The sequence below is a fragment of the Aricia agestis genome, chromosome 4 (genome assembly GCF_905147365.1).
Source record: "Aricia agestis chromosome 4, ilAriAges1.1, whole genome shotgun sequence".
NCBI classification, from domain to species: domain Eukaryota; kingdom Metazoa; phylum Arthropoda; class Insecta; order Lepidoptera; family Lycaenidae; genus Aricia; species Aricia agestis.
The window spans coordinates 5167121-5181958 of record NC_056409.1 but is presented as its reverse complement, the minus strand read 5'-3'; the positions used below and the strand labels follow the sequence as shown (position 1 = coordinate 5181958).

The window sequence follows — 14838 nt, the reverse complement described above, 5'->3', positions numbered from 1 at the left end:
GTTGTAATGATTTATAAAGGAGTAGAATAGCTGAAGCATAAGTGATGACCGTCTGGGATATCTAATGGCTTGATATAATGGCTTATTTTTTTATTTTTTTTATTTTATGAAATAAGGGGGCAAACGAGCAAACGGGTCACCTGATGGAAAGCAACTTCCGTCGCCCATGGACACTCGCAGCATCAGAAGAGATGCAGGTGCGTTGCCGGCCTTTGAAGAGGGAATAGGGTAATAGGGGAGGGTAGGGATGGGAAGGGAAGGGAATAGGGGAGGGTAGGAAAGGGAATAGGGTAGGGGATTGGGCCTCTGGTAAACTCACTCACTCGGCGAAACACAGCGCAAGCGCTGTTTCACGCCGGTTTCCTGTGAGAACGTGGTATTTCTCCGGTCGAGCCGGCCCATTCGTACCGAAGCATGGCTCTCCCACGTATAAATCCTGCAAGTCTTTCAATACTGTACTTCAGAGACCAGCAAATTTTGCACTCAATGAACCAGAATTCGACTAAATAGCGTGATGCACTTATATAACCTGGAGATAAATAGAGACCAGTAGCCTCAGCACGGCCACCAGTAGAAATGCGAAAGTATGGACAAACTGTGGAGATAAACTTAAGGTAGCGTTCCAATCTTTTTTCGTTCCCAAAAATTCAATTAAAATGCCACTTTATGACAGAAAGTCCTGAAAATTCAAATAATATCCTACTCTATGGCACAATAGACATAACTACCAGTAGTTCGACTGCAAAGAAACGGACAGGTTTTAATATCTGTCAAATTCGTCGGGTTTCACTAGGATTATGAACGGAATGTGCCTCGCGCTGGCTGATATAATTTATTTTTAAATATTTAAAATAAAGATTTCAAAATTGGATTCTGACAATTTTAATCACATGTGCCAAAACACAATCAACAATACGACCAAAGAGGAACACGTCCAGCGAATATGTCATAGTTTTAAATTCGTAGTGTAACAATTTAACAACCCTAGCGACGATTTTCGTCATAATACGTCAAATTTAAAAATTTCAACATCAGTTCTAAGTCGACATACTCTATAATTCTGTCTACTCTGTCTATGGCATATACTATAGTCTGTCATAAAGTGGCATTTTAATTGAATTTTTGTCGGTCGCGATTGGCCGCGGCAAAGATCGGAACGGCACCTTTAGTTTATGTCCACAGTTTGTCCATACTTTCGCATTTCTACTGGTGGCCGTGCTAAGGCTACAGAAATCACAAGACAATGCAAACGACTATTAAGATCTAAACACGTAAGCCGCTAACCGATTTTCATAGGTAAGGGAAAATTCAAACCCCGGGAACGGAAAAGATAATTTTGTAGCAGAAAATTTTATAGCTTCCTAGCTACGAATAATAAAAACTATATTATTCGTAGCTTCTTAGCGATAAACGATTTTCGGCGAATCAGTTGCAACTGGCAAGCAACATTGGTACTAAATACATCAAGAATTTAGGCATTTCATTACTCTACACTTGACTATCACAACAGTAAAATATTTAAATCGCCATGACGCTAATAGACACCGGGAACATTTTTCAACGCGCTCATTATTCGTACGAAGTATTCGAGACATTTATTTAATATAAAATGATCATTTTGTTATGATTAATGGGGTTTTCTTCTATATTTTTAGAGCTCTTTAAGTATAATTGACAGTATAGCTATGTTTGCCAACAATATCATTTTTTGTAAATCGTCTCTACTCTCTTTCTTGGTCATTCTATTTTAGGTCCTTGTCGGCCACAACATACACAACTTGTATTTCCAGAATGCTATGATTCTGTAAGATATGTTCTAACCTAATATCCGCAGTCTTAGGTTTTTGCACACTTTTTATATTTTTGGAACAATTTCCTTAGCTTTTCTTATTTTTACATAACACTTTGTTCTATAATATCAGCTTTTACAGTCTGATCAGGCAGTATGTTACTTAAGATAAAACAATAACAGTTCGACAGGTTTAAAAAGCGGCACGCATTTCGCGTCAAAGTTGATACGCAGCCTCCGACACCGCACGAACTCACGCTCCGCTCATTTGAGAAAGTATTTTAATTATTTCTTATTACATTGTTACAATAGGCGTCTTTTTCGATAAACGTGGAAAAAACGGAAAAATTAGTGTTGCCAAACGATATATCGATAAATCCAAAATTGTAAGTTAGAATTAGTGATGTCTTGTTAATTAAAGCAAATTAATGTTTCCATTCAAATAGAAACAGCAAATTCATTTTCTGTAAGTACACAAAACAACAATAACTCGACTCGAGTATTACATAATTAACTACTTCGCAGAATTCAAAAATAATCTTTTCATATTCATAAATGGCTATCTTGAGTTTTAAAAATCAGCATCAACTGATGGTCTATTCATAAATTTAATAAAAGAAAAAATATAATAAATAAAAGAGAGAAAAGGAAAACTAAGAGGTCTTCTCATTTACCGAAGACAAAGCGGGTAGTCCCTAAAACCGGGGAGCTTCTGTTATTCAGCGTCGACTGTAGCAAAGAAAGCCCGCAAAAATAATAAGAAAGTGACGGCAATTGCTTGTTCCGTAGGGCTGGGCCTGAAATATCGATAACATTATGCAACGTGGATGAATATTTTTTTATTTTATTTAAAACTTCCCACAATTATTATTTAATAAGCGTCTTAAAAGTAGAAGGCTTGAAACAGGAAAGTTATTATTAACCCCCGACAAAAAAGAGGGGTGTTATAAGTTTGACGTGTCTGTTTGTCTGTCTGTCTGTCTGTCTGTCTGTCTGTCTGTCTGTCTGTCTGTCTGTCTGTCTGTCTGTCTGTTTGTCTGTGTATGTATCTGTCCGTGGCATCGTAGCATCCAAACGGGTGGACCGATTTTGATCTAGTTTTTTTTTTTGTTTAAAAGCTGACATGATCGAGAGTGTTCTTAGCTATAATTCATCATCATCAGCCTGCTCAGTGCTGGACAATCAGGGTTTATCTGGTTCATGAAAGGCCGTTAGCAACTTGTTGTCGTTTGATAGGTCTTATATTTCATTCTAGTTCGTGACATTTGTGAGTATACAATATACATATACATATATTACTGTAAAGTTGACCTGGTGCTGCAGCATCACCTGGTAATCAATAGGATATCCAACTCCTCGCCAACTTAGAGCAGAGGTTTCGTGTTTGGGCTTATTTTAATTGCGACAACCAGTAAGATGTAGATAGACAGTAAATATTTACATGCTGCTGCTGCAGCATCACCTGGATTCTATACCTAGGAACCGAGCTTCGTATGAACCCAAAGTGGAGGTTTCATGTTTGGGCTCATATTAACGGCCTCATTGAAAGGAACATTGATAGATGGTAATCATGAGAATATGATTATTCTGCACTATAACCAACACAAGTTTAAAAAGTATGAAATAAAATTAAATTAAGAAATTTCTTTTTAAAGTTGTTTGGCGGGGGTTTTTTTAAATTTCTTAATTTAATTATATTAAAAAAACAGTTTGATAATATATACTCGATAGATCATTGTGTGTAAATGAAGATAAAGTCAGTGTCCATACTCTCACAGGTTAGTCTTACTTGCTAAAAAATATAAGGCAAGTAAAATACAAAACTTGAAAACATCGATACTATCGCACATCCCTATCCCGGGGCGGGCGCGGCCCACATTCCCAACTTTTCATCAGTCTCCTTGCCTTCCCAGCTCGTTGTGTCCGTGGGAACCTTTATTGCTCCCATAGAAAACTGTGAAAGCCCAAGAAAAGCATTTGTGCTTGAATAACTGACAAAGCGTGTTGGTTTCAGACTTTCCTTTCACCCGCTTCCTATTTTCCGATTCTATTGGGCTATCGGTAAATGAGTTTCGTAACGTTAATTCGCTTTTTTGTTGCATTTATGCTTAGGTTTTTGGTTTTCAATTTATTTTTATTGTTGTGTTTTTATTTTATAAGACATTATATTATTTTACGTATATTCTCAGTGAATTACAAGAACGTTAAACTTTGTTGACGTAATAAATCGGATTTTTTTTTAATAAAACAATATTGCAATAAAAAACAGAGATAGAAAAGGAACGACAAAATCCATTATAAATTCGTTAAACAGTACGCTAAAGCATAAATAATACGCTATGTTTGAAATAATACAAAAAGATAAGCTACCTATGTAGTAAATTACTAATGAAAATGTTGGAACAGTTTCTTTACAAAACTTTTCTAGACTTGTCCGTGTAACTAAGCTTGCACTATTTAATTATGAAACTACCTGCTCCCACAAGGGGGCAGAAAGTATCATTTTCTCAAAGGCTTCTTTACCTGATACCGAGAATCTTGCTAAGACGATGGTTATCAGGTTTCATTTTCATTACACGTTTTCCGAGACTTATATTTTTCGGTTAAAATTGCATTTTCTCAGAAGAGGGTTTTATTGAGATTAATATTGAATTAATGAGTGGTTTCTAGGAATGCAATTTTCCGATATTTAGTTATGAAATTCAACGCGCAATATCTTCTTATATAATATTAAGAGGAGTCCACACCGCCCTTTTTTCCATACATCCCTGTCCTCTGTTTCCTCCCTGGATAATGCTAGTAGAGTTATAATTTTTTTCCTGAATATCTACGGCCACTAATACAATGTCCCTATGTTTTCTTTTTTTTTTTCATAATTTAATTATTAAATAAGATATGAACGTTCAAAAACCCAAAAAAAAAATGGCCAGATTTTCCGCTGTGTTCAAACATCCAGAAAACAGATTTGGCTAGATTTTACGAAAAAAGAAAAACATAAGAACACAGCTCAAGCCTTTCTTTAATCTTTAATGAAAAAGGTACTTAAATCGGTTAAGTTTTGGAGAAGGAATCAGGGGACAACGAATCGTTGATTTTCTGCAGTTGTCTCTATCGCGTTCTGCGGTATAGGCTTGAGGTAAGGGAGACAGCTATAGATATTACACGTAATTTTTTTTCATTTCTCTAGCCCCTGGTGTATCCTCTTAAATTCTCGTGTCACAATGTTAGGCCGCGTACTCCTCCGAAACGGCTTTACTGATTTTAACCAAATTTAATATGGATATTCAGTGGGCCTGAGAATCGGCTACTGGGTACTTTTTATATCGATAAGTGCATTTGTTGAATAAATAATAGTAAATTATTACAACTATAGACTGACGGCGACCATTGTTTGTGCGACGGGATAGCGATGTACGCCACGATTGCCATGGTGACATACTTATTTAGTCACTTCAATAAAATAATTCGGGCGAAATACTTTATATGGCAAAGGAATGTTTGCCGGGACAGCTAGTCTATTTATAAATTTAAAATAATTATTTTAAAGACAATTAGATGATGCCCGACACCGCGCAATGGAGTTGCCCATTGCGCGGTTCGCCAAAATTCATTTATCGCACGGAAACCGCACATTTTCCCGGGATTTAGTGTATCCTATGTCCTTTCCTGGGACTCAAATTATCTCCAAATTTCAGCAAAATCGGTTCAGCGGTTTGGCCGTGAAGAGGCCGAGACAGTCAGACACTTTCGCATGTAAGTATAATATTAGTATGGAAGCATGGATAATAAAAGTTAACACCACGCATACAGGGTGAAATAGTGTAAAAGATCTTGACATTATGAAAGTAGCACCCAGTAAAAATCTTCTTTCTGCTGTAGTCTAGTTTTTGTCTGGCATATTGAAAACATCACTTAATAGACAAAAACAGCGGCTCTTGAACATGCTGCGTACATATTATGTTTATAAGTAAGGTGGTAAGAATATAAATTTAGTGATGGTAATTACTTACTTTTATCGATGTTATAAAAAAAGCGATACGCAGGCCCAAAGACATGCGCGTATGAAATATAATCATGGCGGATAATAGCCGGCTGCGATTAATGCTGCCATTACGGTGCATCGCTACCACGCGACAAAGGTTAAGTCGTGAAAGGAAGTGGAGATTATGCAGCCTCATAACAGGGGCTATTAGAAAACGCTATCTTCGTTTATTTAAAGGCCACTGATACTATAATCCATCGACATAATTCATATCGGAGGTGCTTTAATTGTGAATATGAAAATAGTGCGAAACTAGTGAGCAGTGTTATTTTCGATACAGTAATTTAAAGTATTTTTTTAATAAATTATACCGTAACTTAAAGCAATTCTAATATGATTACGGTAATTTTAAAAATAAAAACAAAAAATTGCTTCTAATATCTATCGGCGAATGCATTATATTTAAATATCTTAATTAGCACCTGTTATGACTCGCTATTACGTAGGATAATGCGAACTCATGGACATTATTAATAATCACCGGTCCAGCGCATACATGAATAGAAAATCGACAAGTTGTTTGACAGCACTATTAGGCGCGTTCCGTTTCGATGCAGTTTACTCTGATTGACCATACATCATTCAATATTTACGTATTTAAATAACCACTCCGGCCATCAGATTAAAAGCACGACTCTGTAATTAATCTTTACTCGAATTTTGTAGTATCGGTGATCGAGATGGAATTAGGTTGTCGATAATAATTGAGATTTCAATTATAATTGACGCGATCGACAAAAATACAACTAATTACAAATCTTAATAAGATTGTCGCAATTTCCGTTACCAACATCAACAACAGGTTTCCAAACTGAGGTTTATATTTAACCTTCCTTTTTCTGTAATAAACATTAATTCTTAGTTATTAATTACATTGTCTTTAGGTAAGCCAATTTATTAAATTAGATAATTATTTATTTTCCTGTATTTTCAGTACTCTACAATGTATTTACATCGATTAAATTACGAGGAAATAAAGTTAAGGACACTGTAAAAACATTTAAACTATTTATAAATAAATCAAACTGAGATATTAAATTGACGACCTCTGTGGCTCAGTGGTGAGCGCGTCGGTAGCTCAAGCCGGGGGTCGCGGGTTCGAATCCCGCCGACGGAACATAAAGTTTTCAATGTTCCCGGGTCTGGATGTGTATTAAATATATGTATGATATAATAAAAATCTTAAATATATGTATAGTATAAAGTATTAAATATATTTCCGTTGTCTGGTACCTGTAACACAAGCCCTTTAGGTACTTAGCACGGGGCCAGACTGACGTGGTGTGAAGCGTCCATAGATATTATATTATATTATTATATTATATAAAAATACTAAATAAATAATAAGACTTCACGGCAAATAATAAACGATAGGTGAAATCGTCACATCACTAATTAAATGGAAAATCATACGCGGAAGAATGCAGGTGGCCGTTGCGAAAATCGTGCAGTGCATCGACCGAACCAGTTAGAAGTCACCTATGTCGATATGAAAATAAAGTACGCTTACGGTAATACCACCTGATAAGTGCTCGTAAAATCCACTTTTATTTCCTTATACCCATTAAAATAGCTATCGTTGCATTAATATTACACGAGCGAGCACAGAAGACATGCGCGTTACGAAAGCGCCGAGTCGAAACCGTCAAATAGAAGAAAATCCCAGCCACAAAGACTCGCCCATTTTCACCGATCATTGTGCCAGAGCAGGACACACGCAGCTCCCGTCCTTATCTAGCGAAGCGTTTTCAGCGATGCGCAAAAGAGATAGGCATCGACAATAGACAATTGTTATCCCCACCACTATAAAATGACCTGCCCTAGTAAGCGCGGGCACGCGATTTTCATTCTAAATTAGTACATTTCTCCGGGCTTAAGGCGGGTTATGGTGTACAGCGATGCAGCCAATAATTTGATTCGCTCGTTATCATTGAGAAAACAATGGTTTGTGTAGGTATGTAGAGTTATGATTCGGCTCGGAAGTGGATTGGTGGCGGTGTGGGTGGGAGTCATTTACGAATGACTTGGTAATCGTATTATCAACGATAATTTCAAACGGGGTATATTCTGTGACGGGGTTAGGAATGAATATCCATCTGATGCGCGATTGGCTAAGTATACCTACTTACAGGTTTCAAACAACATTCGTATTCTTGTAAACGTTAAAATAAATAATTTTCCGTGCTTATTCTGTAAAGACGCATTTAAATCGCATACGGGTCACGCTGCAAAAATATTTAGTCGCGGGCAAAAAGTTTTTTTAAATAAATATTTTTAATAAGTGACAGCGTGTCCGTTCTTTCACAAACTAATTGGTCTGACGGTAACCCCAGGTTCCCGTTTGAGGGACACTTTTAAAAGCGTCTCGTTGACATGTGTGATTTTATTGCGGACTTTTTAATGTAAGTGACAAGTGTGATGCGCTCAAGTAGTGGAAGTGTTTTGATGTAAACACGGCATTAATTTCGTCGATATTGCCTACTCGCTTTGTGAGCGAGATGAAAGATAAAATGTCATTAAAACGTAACTTTTTATGAGAATTTTATTGCACGAGATAAAAATGTTTTGAAATATGTTTCTCATAGAATGTTGCGTGTAGAAATTATACAAGTAAGGCTGTAAGTTGTAACTAGGTTTTTAACAATAAAGTAACCTAATTATGTGCCAACTTTCAAACACGAAATAAGAGAACGTCAGTAAAATCTGTAATAACTATTAACGTTTATTTGTAACATTTGGATATAAGTACTCGTACTTAGGAAATGGACATTTTAGTGATACAAAAAACGCTTGCCGAACCACTACCACACACATAAAAGTACAAGTATCTGTAAATCAGCTAACGAGGAAAGAGTTTTTGGCACGGGATATTGTTTGACCAAATTGTACTGGCAGATTCTTAAATAATTATTATCATACAAGATTAGCTATTTTATGAAGTATCTTCCGTAAAACATAAGAACGAATCCATAGCCTCGACATACCGTTAACGATGCATAAAAGCAAACAGGGGGATGGCCGAAAAAAATGGCCGCCCGGTAATTTATTTTGTCTTTAATTTTTAAAAACAGAACGAGGAATAGCACCAATGAGACGCATCCCTCTGATTGTCAATTAGCGACATCAAACGGGCTTTTTGCGAATTAAGCGCGTCGTTCATTTTTTGTCCGGCTCCCGAGTGGTGCGGGCGTTTGATGCGTTTTTCCGTTTCGACGTTTCATTTTCATATTTCCGTTTGTCTGGTCGTCTGGGGGGCACAATGGGGAGTTTTGTTATCGGCGCACTCATTTACGTTCGGATATTCAATTCGAATGAGTACTTTAATGTTGCCAGCTTTATGCAGTTGTACCTGCACTAGGGTATGTTATTCGAATATTCGAATACTCGATTTATTCGAATATTCGACGATTTTATTATTCGAATATTCGCCAAATTATTTTTCGAATAATTCGAATACTAAAAATATTTTTTATTTTTGTTTAAAACATAAAATTAACATGGAATAAGAACATAATTAAGTTTATTTCAGAAAAACAATATTATTTATGAATATTCTACATCTTTAATGATCTAACTAATGAGTATACGACCATTCATCGACGCCGTTGACCATGTTTTTAGTTCATTATTGTTCATGTTCATTACGCCAGAAGGATGTAAGTATATAAAACAAACTCAACAAATAATTTTTTTTATACGCCTTTCTGGCTTGAAGCTCGCGATGTGACCTATGATTCGATAAGTCGATAAAAATTTGCTATTCAATAGCTTTACCATGGCAGTCCTCGACTGATAATTGAAACAGTTAGTACAGTATCAAAAAATGATATCGATGGCTCCTTAATAATATCATGTTATTGCAGTTATCAAACTTCAAGTTACTAAATTCACCAGCTCAAGGATTGTTTCACCCTCTTCTCTCTCAATCTCAATTTTTTCTCTTTGTTGTGGGGTTGGTTTTGTAGTGGCTCTTTTTTATAATTTTGACTTTCGAGACACATTGACACAGGTGAAGCCGACTAGTTGAACTAGGACTGAACGTGGATCGAAAATATCAAAAAGACGGGTAAGCTGGCTTAGTATTAATGAACAGATATCATAACGTCGAATATAATATTATTATTTAATCTCAACTGCTGCCTAGCAAGACTTAAGCATAATCACATGAGAAAAGTAAAAGGTGCTTCGATCGAAAACGGTTTACACTTTATAGCCTTTCTTTTATAATTGCCCATCTGTAACCTTAAAGTAAACATTTTTAAAGTATTTAACAATAAAAATTAACTATGTCATTTATAAAGATTTATGTTGATAAAAGTAAAAATAAGAATTGCCTACTTTATAGTATTAACAAAATAGGTTGTACATGGTTGTACGAAGCTTCTTGTTACTTTTATTCAGAGTTTTCAGCATTTCACAATATTTTTTAATTATTCGAATAATATTCGAATTATTCGAAGAGTTTTGTAAAATATTCGAATTATTCGAATAGTAAATTTGTCGAATAATAGCATTCCCTAACCTGCACTGATTTGAGGACTTTCGAAAGAAGAATTGAAAGTAAAATTGTCTAGTCACAAATGGTGCTTGTCGTTTCATTTTAAACGCACTCATGATAAATGATGCCTAAGTGCCTAATGCATAAATTATTTTAGTATCGACTAACTTATAAAACGTAGGCCCAGAAAATCGGTTATAATTAGCAAACCATATTCAACTGATTTCACCAAATCAGCAGTAGCAAAAACTTGATCTACCATAATCTAGAGTAATCTAGATAAAGATCAGGATACTATTTTAAATACGTACGTCTAAGCACGGTAATAGGGATGATGACAAGGTCAAAGATTATCGAATTTTGTTACTAAAATAAAGAAATCACGATGAAAAATAAGTGTTCCCAAAATTACAGCTCGATAGCATTTTTATTTTTTTTGTTATGTGCCTTCAAAGTTAGATAATCAAGTCGATTTTTTTTCAATTAAATTTCTTAATATTTGTATACCAATCGATAACTTATACAATTAAAAGCAACTTTTGTTATGAAACCACTTTCATAAACGCAATATTTAATATACCTATCGAACAAAGTTCTCCCCCGATGCGTACAAACTACGAAAGAGTGACGTCAGTCTGTCGTAGCACTTTGTATGGAGCGTTTCGGGCAGGTCTATTTTATGAGATGTTTGAATTATCATATCTTGGTGAATTTTTAAGCTATCAGAGTCATTCTTTCAGCAATGTTTCTATTTTTAAGGGTCTTTCAATTACCAATAAGAAAAAAAATAGTCATCAAGCCTATTAGTTTCTCTATACCTCTGCGTATTCAATTTCATGTTAGATCAGAACGATAATGCCGTCTGTTGGAAACTCCATTTATAATGCATGGGAATGCCAATCGAAAACTCAATTCCATGTTCCTAAACAAACCTGTCTGGCGAAAGGCAGAAAACAACGAAAATGAATGAAAAAAAATGGATTTCCAGTATCGAACGCGCCTATTCGGAATGGATTCGAACGGAGTCAACAAAGGGACGTTCTGTATTTGAAAAAAAGCGCGAATACGAACGCTGCCATTAGCCGCTCCCATTTGCGCATCTATGGCGGGCCTCTTCAATCTGCTCAGTCAACAATGTAGGGCTGCCAGGTAATCTTACATTACGCCTGATTGATTAATATCAGGGTAAACCGTCGTCGTCGACAAATCAACTCTTAGCTAATGTATGGAGCGTCTAGCCTCCCCAATACGAAGTCACTAACAACGACAACAAAGTTCGAAAATAAATGTCACTAGTTATGCTTTTGTCAAAGATTTCTATAGATTAAATAATTTAAAATTTAAGTAAAGCCAAAGATCACAAAATAAGCATGGTAATTTGTGAATTACTACCAAGAAGTTCTAATATGGTATCATATGGAGTATGTATTCAAGAATATGCAGCATAATATAATCTGTTTTGAATTGTTTCAAATAACAATACAAACTATTTCCTACTAAATTCTATTAAAATCAATATTATAAAGGTAAATATTTGAGTAAGTCGTCTTGTTATCTTGTTTTGAAATTCTTCAAAAAACACTAATCCCGAACGTTTGGTTTGGGTCTGGTCTACTTATGTTTTGTCTATATGTAACAAAACGCTTTTCATTCATTAATTCACAGACAATAGAAGAGCATTGCACAGCCCTACGATAGAGCATGTGATCGAGAGTTGTTCGAGTTTTTATCTGTGATTCATTAGTATGAGAGTGTCTTTGTTGCGTTCGACTGCCGCTAACATAACCCGCGTATTCATCAAATTGATTCGAGATGAAAGGATTTTCATTACCATTGTATCTCCCGATCCGAATTAAAGACAAATTGCACGTTCAATAACATCAATAGCCAGTATTCGCGTTCGTATTTGTATGCGCTTTTTTATTTAGTCGCCATTATGAAATATTATGAGCTGAATACCGTGTATTCCGTTCTATTTTTTTATTCATTTTCAGTGTGATATTTCACGTTTGCGAATTTGATATCTATACTTAACATAATAAGTAGCATTCAGGAGACCGCTTTGTTAAGATTTTACATAGGTGAATTCTATAGAGACGAAATATTTCTAACCTACGAATAATACAAACTAAGGAAACGTAACTCCCTTCAACTGTTTTGAATTTGGTTCCTTTTCGCACACTAAAATATGGTAATAGCAACGAAACACTAAAATTTACGAAATAAAGCCGTTGACGTTAAATGTCACTTCTATATTCACACAAAATAGTGTACCGAATACATGCATAAAGTATGCATGTATTCGGGTCACATTTTATAGAATCGTGGACAAATTTTTTGACACAGTTACTCTTCTTTAGTTTTTATTATTCGTAGTTTCTAACAAAAGTATTCAATTATATTATATCAATTATATTATATTATTAAAACTTAAATGACCCAATCAAGACTATGGATGGGTGAGTACCGGACTTGATTAAAAATAAAACAATTCAATGCATCAACAAAGCAGACGCTACATTGGTTCAATTCGGAGATGTCTAGTATTTGGATGACCAGACGGTTACTTAGCATGCAAGGGCACGGATTGAAAGAAAAGGGGTCGGCCCCTTTTTGTTACAAAATAAGTATGTAAATTAACTCTACAAAACCTTTTGATACGACACTCGGCTTAAACAGCCAATTGTAATGTCTGAGGATAAGAAAATGGTCGAATTGGATCAAAGAAATAAAAATTTTGAAAAAATCGAACAAATAAACAAAGGCAGGTTTAATACACAAAATACCCAAAAAACCATAGGTTCAAGAAGTATTAAAAGCCATGTGAATGCAATGTTATATCTGAATTTTTTGTGAAAGAAAGATCGCAGTTAGTTCAAAATTAGATTAAGGGGGCGACTAACCCTAAAATGTCGATTTTATAATTCATTTTTATACTTGAAAATAAGCCCCGAATTATTTCATTTTCTAAAATTAGATACTACATTATATTTCCGAGAATTCGATCTGAGCAAAAACACGATATCCTAAAATTTTCTCGATAGAAAAAAATCACAAATATACATCTAATTTTCACGAATTTTTCATTTATTGCCGTAACCGTGCATTGAATTAAGGTAATATTTTAACACATTGTATAAAATTCTATCATTGAGAGATCGACCTAGCAGATTTTTAAAATATTGTATATTTATCGAGTTATTGAGAAAAAACTAATTTGGCGATGAATCCGCGTCGTTCGTTTTCACCTGGCATATGAAAGACGGGCGTGAGTGTGAAGAGAGAAGGACGATGTTTAATTTTTTGGGGTTAGTCGCCCTCTTAATAAATACGAACATTTTTTAATAAAAATCAATGTTGACCATTGTCTCTTCTCGTTTCTTTCTTATCTTTAGAAAGTCTATTTGTAACCCTTTCTGCAAATTAAATTTGGTACGTACCAAGTTTAAATACAGTTCGTAGGAAACTTTAAATTGCATCCATTCTGTTCAAATTGAATTTAAATATTTTAACTACATTTTATTCTAACGAAGGCGTCCTGAGACAAAAGTTTTTTGTATTACTTAGCTGCTAGGTAAAGTAGTCTACGTAAGTAGTGTAGTCAATACGTCATCATTTCCTGAAAACGTTCTTGAAATGATGGTACTACCAATAATGATACCAATAGTTGCTCTCTCAAATGCATTCCTTATCGGTATTGCTCCATTCCTACCATCTCTATCGTAGCTTTGTTCATTTCACTTTTAGTTCACTTCTGATCTTCTGATTAGAATATCTTCTGATCAGTTTCTTATCTAATCTCAGAAAATTCTACAATATCTTAAGCACTATTAGGAACTTTACCTTATTATGCTCCTGCTGCGACAGCAGCTGCTCCCTCACCATCTGCAGCTGGAGAATCATCTCGGACAGCTGCCTCTCCTTCTCCAGCACACTCTCGCCTGCCAGGGCTTGTATCGCTGCCGCGTCCAGCACGCCGCGACGGTCACTGGAGAAGAAAATTACGTTGAGTATCACTGTGGGGATGGAGGACCTAACTTGGACCTTTCTTAGGGAAAATTAACTGGGATTGTGAAATGATTAACGTCTAATGTGTGATGGTTGGTGTAAGCATAGGTGTAAGAGATCATCGTATTTAAAGAATTTTTAGTAGAAGCAAACGGTCGTGTATCAACACGACCTAGTAAACCATGTTTTTTATAATATGTTTTTTTCCTATTCGTTTCGTCACTTTTGTACTTTTTTTCTCGTTGTGCCGCATGTCACATTTGAACAATTAATATGTTAGAATGGACACCAAATTGGACTATCAACCAATCGAATTTTTTGACACAACACCTGGACACTAATGCTTATTTACTTACACAACATTGATTTACTAGAAGATAAAATTTGAATAGAAAATAAAAGTTGTTTCGATAAGATTTTTATTCCTTTAACCTTTACGATATAAAAATTGTTTTTTAAAGTATCTTTGACTTGTTAAAATTAAAATTTTATTGTGCACAC

At 35.2% G+C, this 14838-nt stretch overlaps 1 protein-coding gene across 3 annotated transcripts in view; it reads right to left on the bottom strand.

Annotated features, from left to right (window-relative positions):
• The window catches only part of LOC121726322 (transcription factor Sox-5), a 259272-nt gene that overhangs the window by 34586 nt on the left and 209848 nt on the right, over nucleotides 1–14838 (bottom strand). For all 3 annotated transcript variants that reach the window (XM_042113635.1, XM_042113634.1, XM_042113637.1), the window contains one exon: nucleotides 14173–14317. In XM_042113635.1, the coding sequence (XP_041969569.1) occupies nucleotides 14173–14317 (145 nt within the window). The remainder of the gene's footprint in view (nucleotides 1–14172; nucleotides 14318–14838) is intronic.